This window comes from Marmota monax, unplaced genomic scaffold, assembly GCF_021218885.2.
Source record: "Marmota monax isolate L192 unplaced genomic scaffold, Marmota_monax_Labrador192_F-V1.1 WCK01_AAM20220418_F8-fsc00115, whole genome shotgun sequence".
NCBI lineage: Eukaryota > Metazoa > Chordata > Mammalia > Rodentia > Sciuridae > Marmota > Marmota monax.
The window spans coordinates 3,007,012-3,021,355 of record NW_026694419.1 but is presented as its reverse complement, the minus strand read 5'-3'; the positions used below and the strand labels follow the sequence as shown (position 1 = coordinate 3,021,355).

The following is a 14,344-nucleotide window of genomic DNA, read 5'->3' as shown; positions in this document are numbered from 1 at the left end:
GAACCCTGCTAAGTCAGTTTAGCCAGAATCCACATCCTTGATATCTGATTTACCTTGACATCTGATTAGGTGCCTCATCCTCCACCACCCGCAGCCTTCAGCAAGAATCCTGTTGGGTTGGTTTAGCCAGAACCTGCTTTACCCCTAACCTCTTAGTGATTTTTTCCATCCACAGACCCCCACGTTATAATAATAATATATATAATAATAAATGACTATAAATTCCCATTTGCCCAGGCTGAATTCAGAGTGGAGCCAGTCTCCCTCCCCCAGTATAAGACCCCCCAGTGCAGTGGTCCCTACATCTACCTTGATGGTCTTGGATAAAGTCTTTCACACTGTGCTTTAAAACAAGTATCACTGAATATTTTTTCTCTAACATGTAGTCTCATTAAAACAGAAAAACCTTACAACCATTCATCACCTGATGAGAGGACTACTATTTATTTCTACCAGAAACCTGAGATCCCCTGAGGGTATATAATTTACCCAGATTCACAGAAGCAAGATAAAAACTGAGGGTCCTCCTGACACTTAAACTCTTGCCTTTCACATTTTTTTCTTAGACATATACCTTTTTGTCTATGTGTACTCCCCAATTCAGGAAGAATCTAAAGGGATTCAGATACAGGTTGAGCACTCCTAATCTGGAAAACAAAATCTGATGCTCAAAAAGCTATTGAATTTTAAAGCCTGCATAAAGGAAACAGGGCCAATTCTTTCTCCACAGAGACTCCACATTACATCACTGGTGTTATGGTTTGGATGTGAGGTGTCCCCCAAAAGCTCATGGGTGAGACCATGAGAGAGGGTTTAGAGGGGAAATGATTGGATTATGAGAGTCTTTCACCCAGTCAGTGAATTAATCTCCCTACTAGGGATTAATTGAGTGGTACCTGAAGTGGTAGAGTGTGCTGGAGGAGGTGGCCATTAAGGGCGTAGCTTTGAGGTACATATTTGTATCTGGTAAGTGGAGACCTCTCTCTCTCCTTCCTCATAACCATGTGAGCTGCTTCCCTTTGCCACCCTCTTCTGCCATGATGTCCTCACCTTGAGCCCCGAGAAATGGAGCTAGCTGTCCATGAACTAAGACCTCTGAAACTATGAGCCCTCAAATAAACTCTTCCTCCTCTACAGTTGTCCTAGTTGGGTCTTTTAGTCACAGCGGCAAAAAAGCTGACTGAAACAACTGGTCTGAAAGTACCAAGAGCCTGAAATCGGTGACCCCGTGTCCCATCAAGTCATCATTTGTGGCCCATCTTCAACTCCACCCATGTGTCCTTTGAAGTGTTTAAGTGGGAGAAGTGACCGGTGTATCCTCTAGAAAGTCCCTCTAGCAACAGGGTGGCTGGTGGCCTGCACTGAGAAGAGCCTTAAGCTCACACACAGATGACTACTGGATGTACAGGTGAGAGCCCCACACTCTGGGGAGCAAGGATGAAGGATAAGACGTAGGGCACCAGTCTTAAGATATCTTTCTATGTTTTACATCTCTGAGCTTGAGAGGCACTGTACGACTGTTCGGCCAACCAGGCCTGTGAGTCTGCTCTCTATCACCTGAAAATTGGTGTGAGTGGCTTAGAAATCCCCAGATCTACTTATAGACCTCTCACTTAAGAAGGACTACTAACACAAACAATGTGTGAAGAAAATAAACAGCACAGGCATAGAGGATTCCCAGATAAAAAGCAATTCAGGCAAGTGAGACAACAAATGTAAAGGCAGTCTAGGAAAACCTCAACTTTCTTACTTCAAAAAAATTATGCCAGTGTCAGGGTACGTATCTAAATAAATCTAAAAAAGACTTTTCACTACATGTGAAATTACAATTTTTAAGTGGCAAGAAAGTATTGATTCTTGGTTTAAATTGCCAACATCTTTTGCCTTTAAATAAAACACAAAATAACAGAACATCATGAGATCCTGAGGTCTTAGATTTGATCAAATGCAAAACTTGTGAGCACTTGGGGGTCATCTGAGGAAGACAGGGTCTTTAAGCTTTTGGCTTGGTGGGAACCCCTGGGAACAAATGTGATGGGCAGGAGGAAAGCAGGCCAGCCTGAGAGGAGAATGAAAAGAGTTCAGAGAATGGAAGACAATCCAGTTCTAGACTATAAAGTCCTGACATCACTCCCTTATCCTTTCATCTTAGAACTCACAGGGCCTACAGCCAGGTGCGGAGAGGCGCACGCCTATAATCCCAACAGCTTGGGAGGCTGAAGCAGGAGGACGGTGAGTTCAAAGCCAGCCTCAGCAACTTAGCAAGGCCCTAAGCAACTCAGCAAGGCCATCTCTAAATAAAACATAAAAAAAAGGATGGGAATGTAACTCAGTGGTTAAGCACCCTTCAATTCAATCCCCAGTACCTCCTCCCCCCCAAAAAAAAAACCCTCAGTTTCTGCCTAGAACAGAACAAATGTTAATAAAGACTTTATTTGAACTGACTTATTGGATTCAAGATTCAAAACAGGTGTCTCTCTTCCTATGCATAACCACCTATTCGCCACATACCTCTGCAAATCTCAACCGACGAAAACAGCACAGTCTTTTCTATACATTCCAGGGCCCTGCACTCACACCAGGAGCGGGGAGCCTAGTGCGCACCATGCACCTCTGCTTGGCGTGTGGGTACAGCCCCAGTCCCCCATGTGTGGGACACACACCTGAACGGCTTTCAGTTCATCTCTGACTTTCATCCCAATTGCTTCCCTTCAAGACTTTGTACAATGATTAAAACTTTTTTTAGCCATTTTCATAAAAGGTTAGATCTGAATAGAACTGGAGGTCATTTAACTTAAACCCTTCCTTGTATAAAGATGATGAAACTGGGGAGAGAGGTTTTTTTTTAAAAGAATAGAAAAAGACAAGCATAACCTTTGAAATTAGATGGTGCCATGGATTGCAATGTGTCCCCTTCAAAGATACACTCTGCTTCCTAACTCCTGGAACCTGTGAACGTGAAAAAGTCATTTTGGAAGCTGGTCTTTGCAGACATCATCAGGTTAAGGTGAGGTCATTCTGGACTTGGGTGGACAACAATCCAACAGTTGGTATCCTTATCAGATCCATGAGAAGACATTTCACAGACTTGGGGAGAACAACCTGTGACAGCGGAGGCAGAGACAGGTGGCTGGCAGCCACCAAAAGCTAGAAGAGGCAAGGAAGGATCCCTTAGAGGGAGCATGGCCCTGCAGACACACTGATTTTGGACTTCGATCCTCCAGAACCATGTGACAATCAATTTCTCTTGTGTTAAGCCTCCCAGTTTGTGGCACTGTGTTAGAGGAGCACTAGGAAACACAGATGGAAAAGAATATAAAAACTGACTCGGTCAGTCAGTAGCTGGGTGACCTCTGACCACATGTTCATCCTCAAGAGGCCCACAGTCCTTACCCGTGAAAAGTGGACACACAGGACTTGTTTCTCCCACTATCCCATGCACCATCGCTCATCCCAGGCCTCTCTCCCCCAAACTCCCATCACTCTTCAGTCCCCTCACCTCGCACCTGCCCATTCCATATCCCTTCCACTAAGGACAGTTCTCAATCATGGTCTCATTTGGCATCTCCAAGGTATCTGACAATGAGTTCCAGTCTGAAATCCCTGTTCCCCTGAAATTCCAGTCCACCCAACCTCCCTGGGTTTTTTCTGCCTATTCTCTGAGGTGTCACTTCATCTCAATGTTCAAGTATCTATTTCACTCATCACCTCCAACCCCATTATTCCTGACTCACTTAAGGTTCTCACCATTTCCTCTGCTTAGATTTTGCCCCCACGTGCCTTACTGGTCTCCATTCCCTGAAACACATTTATCACCCAGCCTCCAGAGTGAGCTTCACTCTACAGTAGGCATCTGACCTAAATGCTCCTTGACCTAAATCATTCCTTGGCTTCCTACCTTCAAGTAAATTGAGCTCATTGCTCTTGGAACTTTCCTGCTATTGCCCTCTCCCACCACATTTTCCAATCCAAAGTTCATCCAGGGAGATGCAATTTGGGGTTCTTTTAAAGAATATATTAGTATGCATAAACCTACCTCCCATACTTGTTTGGGGTCCATTTTTTATTATGATAAAACATATAACATAAGATGTAACATTTTAACCATTTTAAGTGTCCAATTCGGTGACATTAATTACATTCACAATGCTGTACAACCACCTCTTTTACTCAACATGCTTTGTGTCGTTGCACATATTACTTCTCTACCTGAAAAATCCCTTTTTCTGACTCTCACTCATTTCCATGTTTTAAGTGTTCTTGCTCCTGGAGGATTTTCCCTGGACCCTGGGATCTGAGCTGAGAAGCCAGCCCTGGTTCTGGGTACAGTAACCTCTGAGTAGTATCTACTGTACTAGAACCTGGACCAAACAGAGCAATGCTTGGCTTCTGTGTTCCAGTTCCATACCTGTAGCCCCAGTACCATCTCTGACGCACAGTGCCCAGCACACAGGAGATGTTCAGAAACACTCTCCAAAAAAATGAATTAAAAGAAGATACACAGTTCAGTCAGAGGGAAATATAAGAACCCAGCCTGGCTTCACTATCTATCATATATTTTGAGACTTTTATTTATGCATTGCATTCTCTCTTAACTGCTTTTTACCAACAAAGGCTTTCCTATTTAAAACAGACATAAACTGTCACTTTGCTAAAGCAATAAAACCTCTATCTCATATTTCATCTATCCAAAGACTTACTATTTGGACAGGCCGCCTCCCTTCGTGTTACAGAGAAGTGTGTACAAGACAAAGGCACCATGGTTACACAGGTGGGGCACAAGTGACATTACAGAAGGAGGGCTATATCAGCTGCTCCCAAGAAGGTTCAACTAGGAGGAAAGAAGATGCCAAAAAAAAAAAAAAAAAACAGCCTAAGGTATCTGACATCTGGTCAGAGTGTTAACCCATCTACTCAAAAAAGAATTTGTTGATGTATAATTAAGTGTTCAACATGTCTTTAGAAAATAAAATTGTAGGGGCTGGGGATATAGCTCCACTGGTAGAATGCTTGCCTCACAGGCACAAGGCCCTGGGTTCAATCCCCAGCACCGCCAAAAAAAGAAAATTGCATACCCCATGTCTTACACAGTCTTCAAAGAGGCAACAGTGGCTTTAAGATAAGAGACTGAATAAGAAATTTAGTCTCTAGGATTGTTTTATTTTATCACAAACAGGAAATACACACCTTTTTAGACCAAGAAACAGAGAAAGAGATACTATAGAGTTTGAAGTATCTTTAGTAGCAATACCCCAAATGTCACAAGTTAAAGCTGCTAAACCCCACAGGTCTGTGTTTGGGGCTCCTGCTTTCTGCACCTTGCTCTTTGTTTATGGATGTAATGAAACCCCAGGAGAGGTGGGGGAAAACATGAGGGTCCCCACACCAAGGTGTTCTCTTCAGTGAAGATGGGCTTCTCGGATGTGCACCGGGTTTTGAGTCAGAATTCGCTCTGTGCTGGAAACCCTACCCTGGGTCGCATCAGGACCTCCACACACTAGACACCAGTACCAGCCCCACATCTATACCAGGTGTGACAACCAAATGCTCTCCAGGGGGCAAAAGTGCCCCAGGCAAGGACCACTGAATTAGGGCAAGGGACATCTGAAGATCCATGCAGCTGATCACCTTCCAAAGGTGGTGATGCAGAAGCAAGGGCCCTAGGAACTTGGGATTCTCAAGGCTGTCATTTCCCCATTATTTGTCCATGGTGAGGAGAGGAAAAACCTGAGGGAGGAAACCGAGTCACTGTAAAGCAGGGAACAGCAAAGCTGAGAAAACTCAATCTGCTCCATCTGGGGCAGATCCGGGAACCTTAAGAGCTTAACTGAGGGATATCAAGGTCATTTCCAAGGAGAGGAAGGGAAAGGCGAGTACTAGGACAAAAAGGGATAGGAGGGCTTGGGAGCCAGATAGTGGCGAGTATCCTGGGAAAGCAGGGCTCTGGACTGCTGTCAATTTCCCACCCAAGAAAGAATCACCTCCCAAAACTTCACAGCAAGAGTAGAGAAGGAAGGAGAGCTCGACAAGGCGCAACACATTTTCTAATGTTTTATTTGCTCCTTCCAGATATTTCTAACCTGACCCTTAAATCTGTTTCAACTTTTTAAAAATGGGGGGAAAAAACCTTCAATTACTTCAAAGCCATCTCCTCCCCTCATCAGTCCACGCACCTCTTCCAAACCAAGTGTAAAACCAGTAGCTGGGACGCTCTGCAGAGGAGAAGTCAGCTACAGGGAAACGTGGGGGTGCCCAGAGAGGAAGTCTCTTCCATCCTTAAATTTTCACTCTAGGGATAAAGAGTTCTTCATTTCTTCAGCTCTACTCTGGTTTTTATTTTGTAAAATGTGCAGGTTATTTAACACCTTTCCAATGACGAAAAGCTCGTAAGATGCAACAACCACTTACTTCCCTAAGAAGAAATGGGAATGACAAAGTAGAAATCAAAAAGGGCAAAATGAAATGAAGAGAAGTATAAGCCCCAGCATCTCAGTTTCACTTTTCACTCTTATTCTGAGTTTAAAATATGGCAGCATTTAACGGTGAGATTTTGTTTTTATAAATTGTTCATAATTTCTGAAGTCACCAATCATAGCCAAAGGTATGAAAAGTCAGGTCTGTCTTCCTGACTTTTCCTAGAAAACTCTCAAGATGAAGAGAGATTCTACATAAATAACATCTGGGAATTACCCTCACCAGGGGTTCAGTAAGAGTTCAGAGTTGGGGAAGAGAAAAGCGCAACACCAGCCATGGGACCACTGGTGCTGAGGGTTACCCAAAGGTGGAATGGAATGCACCTAAAGAACCAGCAAAACACCCCAGATTATGCTAAGTGAAGCTAGCCAATCCCTAAAAAACAAATGCCAAATGTCTTCTTTGATATAAGGAGAGTAACTAAGAACAGAGTAGGGTCGAAGAGCATGAAGAGCATGCGAAGAAGATTAACATTAAACAGGGATGAGAGGTGGGAGGGAAAGGGAGAGAGAAGGGAAAATGCATGGAAATGGAAGGAGACCCTCAGGGTTATACAAAAGTACATACAAGAGGAAGTGAGGGGAAAGGGAAAAATAATATAAGGGGGACAAACGAATGTCAGTAGAGGGGGCAGAGAGAGAAGAGGGGAGGGGAGGGGAGGGGGGATAGTAGAGGATAGGAAAGGCAGCAGAATACAACAGACACTAGTATGGCAATATGTAAATCAATGGATGTGTAACTGATGTGATTCTGCAATCTGTATATGGGGTAAAAATGGGAGCTCATAACTCACTTGAATCAAATTGTGAAATATGATATATCAAGAACTATGTAAGGTTTTGAACAGCCAACAATAAAAAATTAAAAAAAAAAAAAAAACACCCCAGAGTAAAACTCCGGACCTAAGGAGAAGCTGTGCCTTGAATGACTAACCTGTTCCATAACATCCATCACCAAGAGGCTGAGATGCTGTCGTCCAAACACAAACCCTGGCTTGAGAGCTAAGAACAGGGCAAGTCCAGCTTAGGCTCACTCGATTTAGTTACCTGAAGATACTACCGGTATCTCCTAGACTCAGTGCTCACATGTGCAAAGTGAACTAAGTGTGAAGTAGTCCTTACCAGTTTCCTTCACTCATTCATTCATTCCACAAGCCACAAATGTCAAGTTCCATTCCAGATGTTTGGGGAAATAGCTGTGAACAACCACAAAAAGACAAAACAACTGCTCCTGGAGCTTCCACTCTAGATTCTGGAACTTACTATATAAATCAGAGTTTTCAAAGTATAGGTGGTGAAATTCATTTAGCAGTAGTACCTGATAAGCATTTTTTTGGTCACTGAATCTTTGATAAGCATTTTGAAAAGAAGAAATGGAACAGAATATCATAAAATAGATATGAGTGCATCACACATAGTAAGAATAAGCTGTTTCACAAAATTTGCTTAGTTACTGATAGATATTTGTATCTAGGAGGATCAAGAAGGATAAGGTATTTCTGAATGTGGGTCACTGGTTACAAAGGAGGTCAGAAGTCCTGATAGAAGGTCTCTTTTCTTTCTGGTCACTGGTTCACCTCCTACTCTTCACTGTGGGTGCTTCTTAGGAACATCCTGCCGGTAGATTGAATCTCATTACTTTCTCATTTGCTCAAAAATGGCATTATGGATAAATATCAAAGAATATGTTCTTTCAGATAAGTGTTTGCAACCTTTCTGAGTAGGATGCTTTTTTATATCAGTTCTCTTTTTATATGCACTTCTTGTCTGATTAAGAAAATAGTGGCTAAAAGCCACATGAACTTTCAAGTAGAGTCATCAGCATAAATGCTAAGAACTTCTACATAGAAATACAAATAGCATACACAGAGGACAAGTTATTCATTCTGTCTACACAGCACACTTGATGTTCAGACAAGTTTACTGAGCTCTTGTGCCAGAACAGTTCCCAGGTACAGAGACTGGTAATCATTGTCCCGGGTTCCAGTTTTATTTGTCTATTTTAGAATCACTGTGTTCTTACCAGATGATCTCTTTAAATACTTTCTGCTCATTTTCTTGCTCACTCCCTCTTCTTTCTATTAATTAATGCAAACTATTAAATCTGAGCACTAGCAGTTATAGGAGTTTTTAGTTCTTGTTGTTCATTTGTTTCATAATTTTTTTAATCCCATGAGCCAAGCTCTTTCAGACTGCTGTTAGGAACCGTGAACATAATTTTTCAAAACTTTCCTAAAGGCATACCCAACCCTACAACTGCCTTTGTTTTGACAGAAAACATTCAAAGGCAGCCACAACTGGAAGTGGCAAAGAGAATGACAAGAAACAAGCAGCCCAAGGTTTCCCAGGAATCTCACACCTCTGAAATGCAGCAGCTGCAGCCCTGGCTTCTCCAGGGTGCATATAGCCCTTATCATTGAGGTTGTATTACGGAGATCTAACTTTCCAGCTGCTTGTGCAGCTCTGATAAGATTTAGAAGTTAGAATGGATGATGCCATCTTTTAATTGAGGCTGGGCAAGGAGGAAGACTGAGCCCCTGTATGACAGAGGTCCAAGGTGGGCCACACAGATAAGAAAAGGTCAGAAAACGTCCTGAAAATCCACCTCCTCCAATAGACATGAGCGGCTGTTCACCAGCCCCCAGCTTCTAGAAACCAGCTGACCTTTCTCTGTTACTTTCAGTATTTTTTCCCTTCCTAGAAATCCAAACTGCACTCCCAAAGGTGGCTACCAAATACAATCCAGTTAAAGGCATGTTGCTTTAGCTCACTCTGTGGTCAGCAAATAGACAAACCTCAGATGCTCATAACTAGGCTTCATACTATCCTTTATCATTTGTTTTCCACGTTTCATGCTTAAAAAGAACAAAATGTGGGCTAGGGTTGTGGCTCAGTGGTAGAGTGCTTGCCTAGCATGTGTGAGGCACTGGGTTCAATACCCAGCACCACATAAAAATAAAACAAAATAAAGGTATTGTGTCCATCTACAACTAAAAAAAAAAAAAAGAACAAAATGTGACCTGTTCTTCACTAACAAGGAAATAATTAACCTTTTTCTGGGAAAACCTGGTTACCTCCCTGACAAGTTAAGAGGAGGTCTCTTTCCCATTTTCCAGCGATGGCTATAAAATGCCTGGACAAAGGCAATGGCTAAGCTGCCGTGGGCTTGGTGCTGTCCTGTGATCCTACCTGATGGGGCTTCAAACTTTGGAAAAATACATACTAGCACATCGGAGGGATTAACTGCTACCAAAGGTACAGAAATTTTTTTCTTTTTAAAAGAAATCTCTTGCCTAGGAACTTCTGTACACTGCTCTCAATCTTCCACTACAAACTCCAGGCCACCTAGTGTGGGCCCCTGAATTTAGTCAGTACTTTAGGAGCTCACACCTCATTTTACCAAAGACAAAAAACAGGGGGGGGGGGTGTCTCCATAAATTCCTTCGGCAACTGGAAACCAAGTCCTTCCTATTCCTTCTTTTCTCCTACTTAGCAGCTCAACATGCTCAAAGTGATCAGAAGACTTCTAATGATCACAAAAATTGTTCTATTAATTTAAAACCTAACTACATTCTAAATATTTAACGAGCCCCCTCTCTCCTGGCCTTGAATCTCGAACAGCTTTGCTAACTAGGTACAACAGAGCAACACCCTGGTACATCTTTACACTAAAAATCGTAAAGCCAGGTTAACCTCAAATTATGTCTAGCTTTTGTCACAGCAACCTTAGCCTCACAAAATTAAGAGTTACCGAATATCTGAGTAGGTGATCCAGGTGGAGATGAATTCCCACTGGGAGACAAGTAGAGGTAGTTTTTGTTCACTCCCGTGTCAAAATCAAACGGGGACTGGTAGTCCTCATATAAATCCATGTCTCGACAATCCATTCCAAACAAAGGCAGGAGGCATGGCTTGATCACCACCTGAGGTTACTCTTCAGATGCATGTCCCTCTGACCATATTCCCTCTGCACCATGCACCCTCACCAAGGAAATCACCCCGGTTTAGAGGCCCCGCCCTGGCTTCCGGGCCCAGATGCAGCAATTCCTTCTGGGAACCCTTCCCTCCTGGCAAGAAAGCACCCTTAGGAGGGGCTCTATTCACCACCTGTTGTTAATTTCAGTCAACAAAGAACAACCTGGGCAGGGGAATGGAGCTTGCTTCAGTAAACAAAGGAGGGCCAGGCTCTCTGCAGCGCTTGATGTGCAAACAGTTCAAGCCAACGCCAGGTTCTGGCAGAATTACAATTTATTACAATTTATTCTTTTAAAAACCAGTCAGCTGACCACAGCTACACCAGGCGGACTTAATCTTCTAGGACAAGAAAGGATTATCAATCAATAATCTCCTGCAACTGCCATCTGGGTGATACTTATTTTTTTTTTTCACCCTGGATTACCAATGAACTCTGGAAGCCAAGCTTCCTGACTTAGCAACCTGCTTTCTAAGCATAACCCGGTACAAAAATAAAGCTGTATTTTCATCATTACTTGATCTAAAGTAGAGTAGCATTACTGTCATAAAAGTTTCAATCCATCCTTTCTTTCTCTCTCTTTCCTTTCTTTTTCAGAAGGATGAAGTGTTTCCCTTACTTGCACTTAAAAGAGATGAACAGCTTTGAAGGTGCAGTTCCCGTGTCTTCTTGACCATATTGAAGCCAGATTTAAAATTAGGTAGTCAGTGTAGTTAGGTAAATCGGGTCTAATATCGAGTGAAATCTAAAATGGAGGCCATGAGAATGAATTCCCGGGAAAGTTGAGCAACTCTCGGAATGTTAATGAAGTCCAGGAAACAGCCCCCAACAGATTTAAAGATAGCCCATCCCAAAGAAATGTTAATGAACAGCAAACTAGAAGATGCTAACTCGGAAGTGCCCAGATTACTTCTTTGGCCCACCTGTGTCCCAACCCTTCGGGCCTTCCCACCTACATTCCATCACCGAAAACTATAAAAAGAGGAACACATTCGCCCTTCAATGGATTCCATCTCTTGGGTCCCCTTCTTCCTCCTGGAGAAGTCTTTTCTACTGTCCTTTAATAAACTTCTATTTTCCACTCTAAATTTGCCTCGGCGTGCTTCTCTGGTGTTCTACTTCAACATTGGGGAAGCAAGGACTGACACCAGTCAACATCGGTAACACTATGACTAAGGCCATGACTGCAGGTTCTACATTAAACCCCTTTCCCTTTGCACAGCCCCCCTACAGCAACTGGGACACAATTAGCTTGTAAAACAAAACTTCCAAGTCACCAAATTCCTTACCACAAGGCTCCTAGCAGAATCTTTGTATGCTCACCTTTGCATGATCTCTGCTCAAGCTCAGCATTTACAGCTCCTGCTGATTCTAATACTAAGCAGATAAAAATAAAGGCAACTCACTCCCTTACCCTTGATAGGCAATGGTCTGTTACTGTGTAAAGGTTTAGATATGAGATGTCACCCCAAAAGCTCATGTGAGACAATGCAAGAAACTTCAGAAGTGAAATGATTGGATTATGAGAGCCTTAACCTAAATAATGCATTAGTCCACTGATTGGGATTAACTGGGTGGTAACTGTAGGCCGGTGGGGGTGTCTAGAGGAGATGGGTCGCTGGGGGTGTGCCCTTGGGATTTATATTTTGTCCAAGGTGAGCAAGTCTCTCTGCTTTTTTTTAGTTCTTGATGTACCTTTATTTTTTATTCATTTTTATGTGGTGCTGAGGATCAAACCCAGTGCCTCACACGTGCTAGGGCAAGAGCTCCACTGAGTCACAACCCCAGCCCTCTTTGCTTCTTGGTAGCCACTTCCTGACCTGAATTTCTCCAACACATTCTTCTGCCACCACCCTGGGCTCAGAACAATGGAGCCAGCCACCTATGAAGTGAGACCTCTTAAACCATGAGCCCCAAATAAACTTCTCCTCCTCTAAAACTTTTTTTGCAAAATAAGAAACTCAATCCCTTGCCACTCCCCCCATAGGGGCAGGGGCAGGGGTGGGGGTGGGGACCTGGGCTTGAACTCAGGGGCATTTAACCAGGCTTAGCCACATTCCCAGCCCTTTTTTGTATTTCATTGAGAGACAGGGTCTCACTGAGTTGCTTAGGGCCTTGCTAAATGGCTTTGAACTCATGATCCTCCTGCCCCAGCCTCCTGAGCCTCTGGGATTACAGGTGTGTGCCACCATGCCCAGCTTCAAAGTATTTTAAGCATTGAAAAAAAAAAAATCAGTGTATCTAGTGTATTAAAGTATACATGCACCAAGGTAGTTTATATTCATCTCAACTTATGGCAGATTTTTAATATTTTTGTTGTTGTTGTTACTCTCGTGTTTTACTCCATTTATAGCAAGTCTTTATCTTATTTAAGTTTTTAAAAGTTTCATTTTTTAATAACAAAAAAAATTAGTCTGTTTTCTACTAAAAGGTACCAAAATTGGGTCAACTACAAATGTTGTTCATTTTACATTTAGAAGTAGAATGATTTCGTATTTTAATTATTACTTGAAAGAATGAATTGTCATTTTCCTGAACTCCATGGTAACTCGAACCACGATAGGACACACATCAGAGTTCTGTCCCTGGGCTAGAAGTGGTTTATGGGGTCTTTGGCCTTCTCCATACATTCTGCATTTGGTCACTGAATACTGGTAGGAAAAAAAAAATAATAATTCTCTGTTACCTTCTTCTTTCTAAAGCCACAGGTCTTAGAAGGTAATACAGACATAGATAGAATGCATGCCACAGTCACCTCCACCCTCTCACCTCCTCAAACTCATATCCTTGACCTTCTGTTGAGTATAAGCTACACCCTCTACCTGAAGTGTTAGCCAAAGTCATGCACCCTTCAAAGGTCAGGCAGAAATGCCACCTCTTCTCAGAAGCCTTCCCAGTGTGAAGGCTCTCCCAGCAGCAGCAAGTGCCTGTTGACCAGCTAGTCGGTGCCTCCACAGCCTCCCCTCAGGGCCCATGCTGTATGGCTGCACCTACCCTGAAGATATGGCTTGCAATTAACATGGAGGGGGGAAAAATCAATAATGCCTTATGAAGACATTATATGTCTTACTTATAATAAACATGAGGATTTGAGATTTTTTAAGTAATTGTCTAAAAGTTTTGCTCTATCTGCTTAGGTACAAGCTTAGGACTGATGTGTGAACAGCCTGGTTCTTAGAACAGGTTCTTGTTCTCCATATCTCCCATCAGAACCTAATTCACACATTCTAGCCTTGAGAAAAGTGAAGACAGATGACCAGATGTGGAAAAATCACAGATGAGTTAATGGAATGCCAGAAGCTCAGCTGGTTTAAGATTCACAAGCAAAGTGGAAGAGGAGTTGAAAAAAATAAAAGGCAGAAATGTGGTCTGGGGACAGACCACTAAAAATCTTGAGAGACAAGTATTTACACTTAGTATACTGTGTGACAATATAAAAAGTAAATATGAGGAGCTGAGATGCAGCTCGGTGGCAGAATGCTTGCCTAGCACTTGTGAGACGCTGGGTTCAATCCCCAGCACCTCAAAATAAGGAGAGGGTGCTTATCTAAAAAGAGGATCATAGTTCAATACAGACAAGAAAAAGAGAAGTCTTTGGTCCACAGCAGCTCTTTTTATTTATTTATTTTAATTTTTCTTTTTAATTATACATGACAGTATATTTTGACATATTTATACAAACATGAAGTACCTCTTATTCTAATTAGGATCCCACTCTTGTAGTTGTACATGATGTGGAGATTCACTGTGGTGTTGTGTATGTGTGTGTGTGTGTGTGTGTGTGTATATATATATATATATATATATATAAAGAAGAGTTCATTCCACTATCTTTCCTATTCCTGTCCCCATTCCCTTCCCTTCGTTCACCTTTGTCTAGTCTACTTAATTTCTATTC

General features: G+C 42.5%; 1 protein-coding gene and 1 long non-coding RNA gene across 12 annotated transcripts in view; one reads left to right on the top strand and one right to left on the bottom strand.

The window, feature by feature from the left end:
• Nucleotides 1-14,344, bottom strand: part of Tpd52 (tumor protein D52) — a 107,687-nt gene that overhangs the window by 33,421 nt on the left and 59,922 nt on the right. For 3 of the 11 annotated variants that reach the window (XM_058570714.1, XM_058570710.1, XM_058570715.1), the window contains exon 1: nucleotides 10,225-10,473. The exons of 3 other annotated variants lie outside the window; for them this stretch is intronic. In XM_058570714.1, coding sequence (XP_058426697.1) covers nucleotides 10,225-10,360 — 136 coding nt within the window. In that variant the 5' untranslated portion in view covers nucleotides 10,361-10,473. Of the gene's footprint in view, nucleotides 1-10,224; nucleotides 10,474-14,344 lie in introns of those variants that run through there. 5 more of the 11 variants (XM_046468227.2, XM_046468228.2, XM_046468223.2 and 2 more) reach the window with 3 other exon arrangements.
• On the top strand, nucleotides 9,576-11,534 carry LOC124109558 (uncharacterized). Its single transcript, XR_006857016.2, has 2 exons — nucleotides 9,576-9,728; nucleotides 11,044-11,534. It is a non-coding gene; the product is annotated as an uncharacterized LOC124109558 (long non-coding RNA).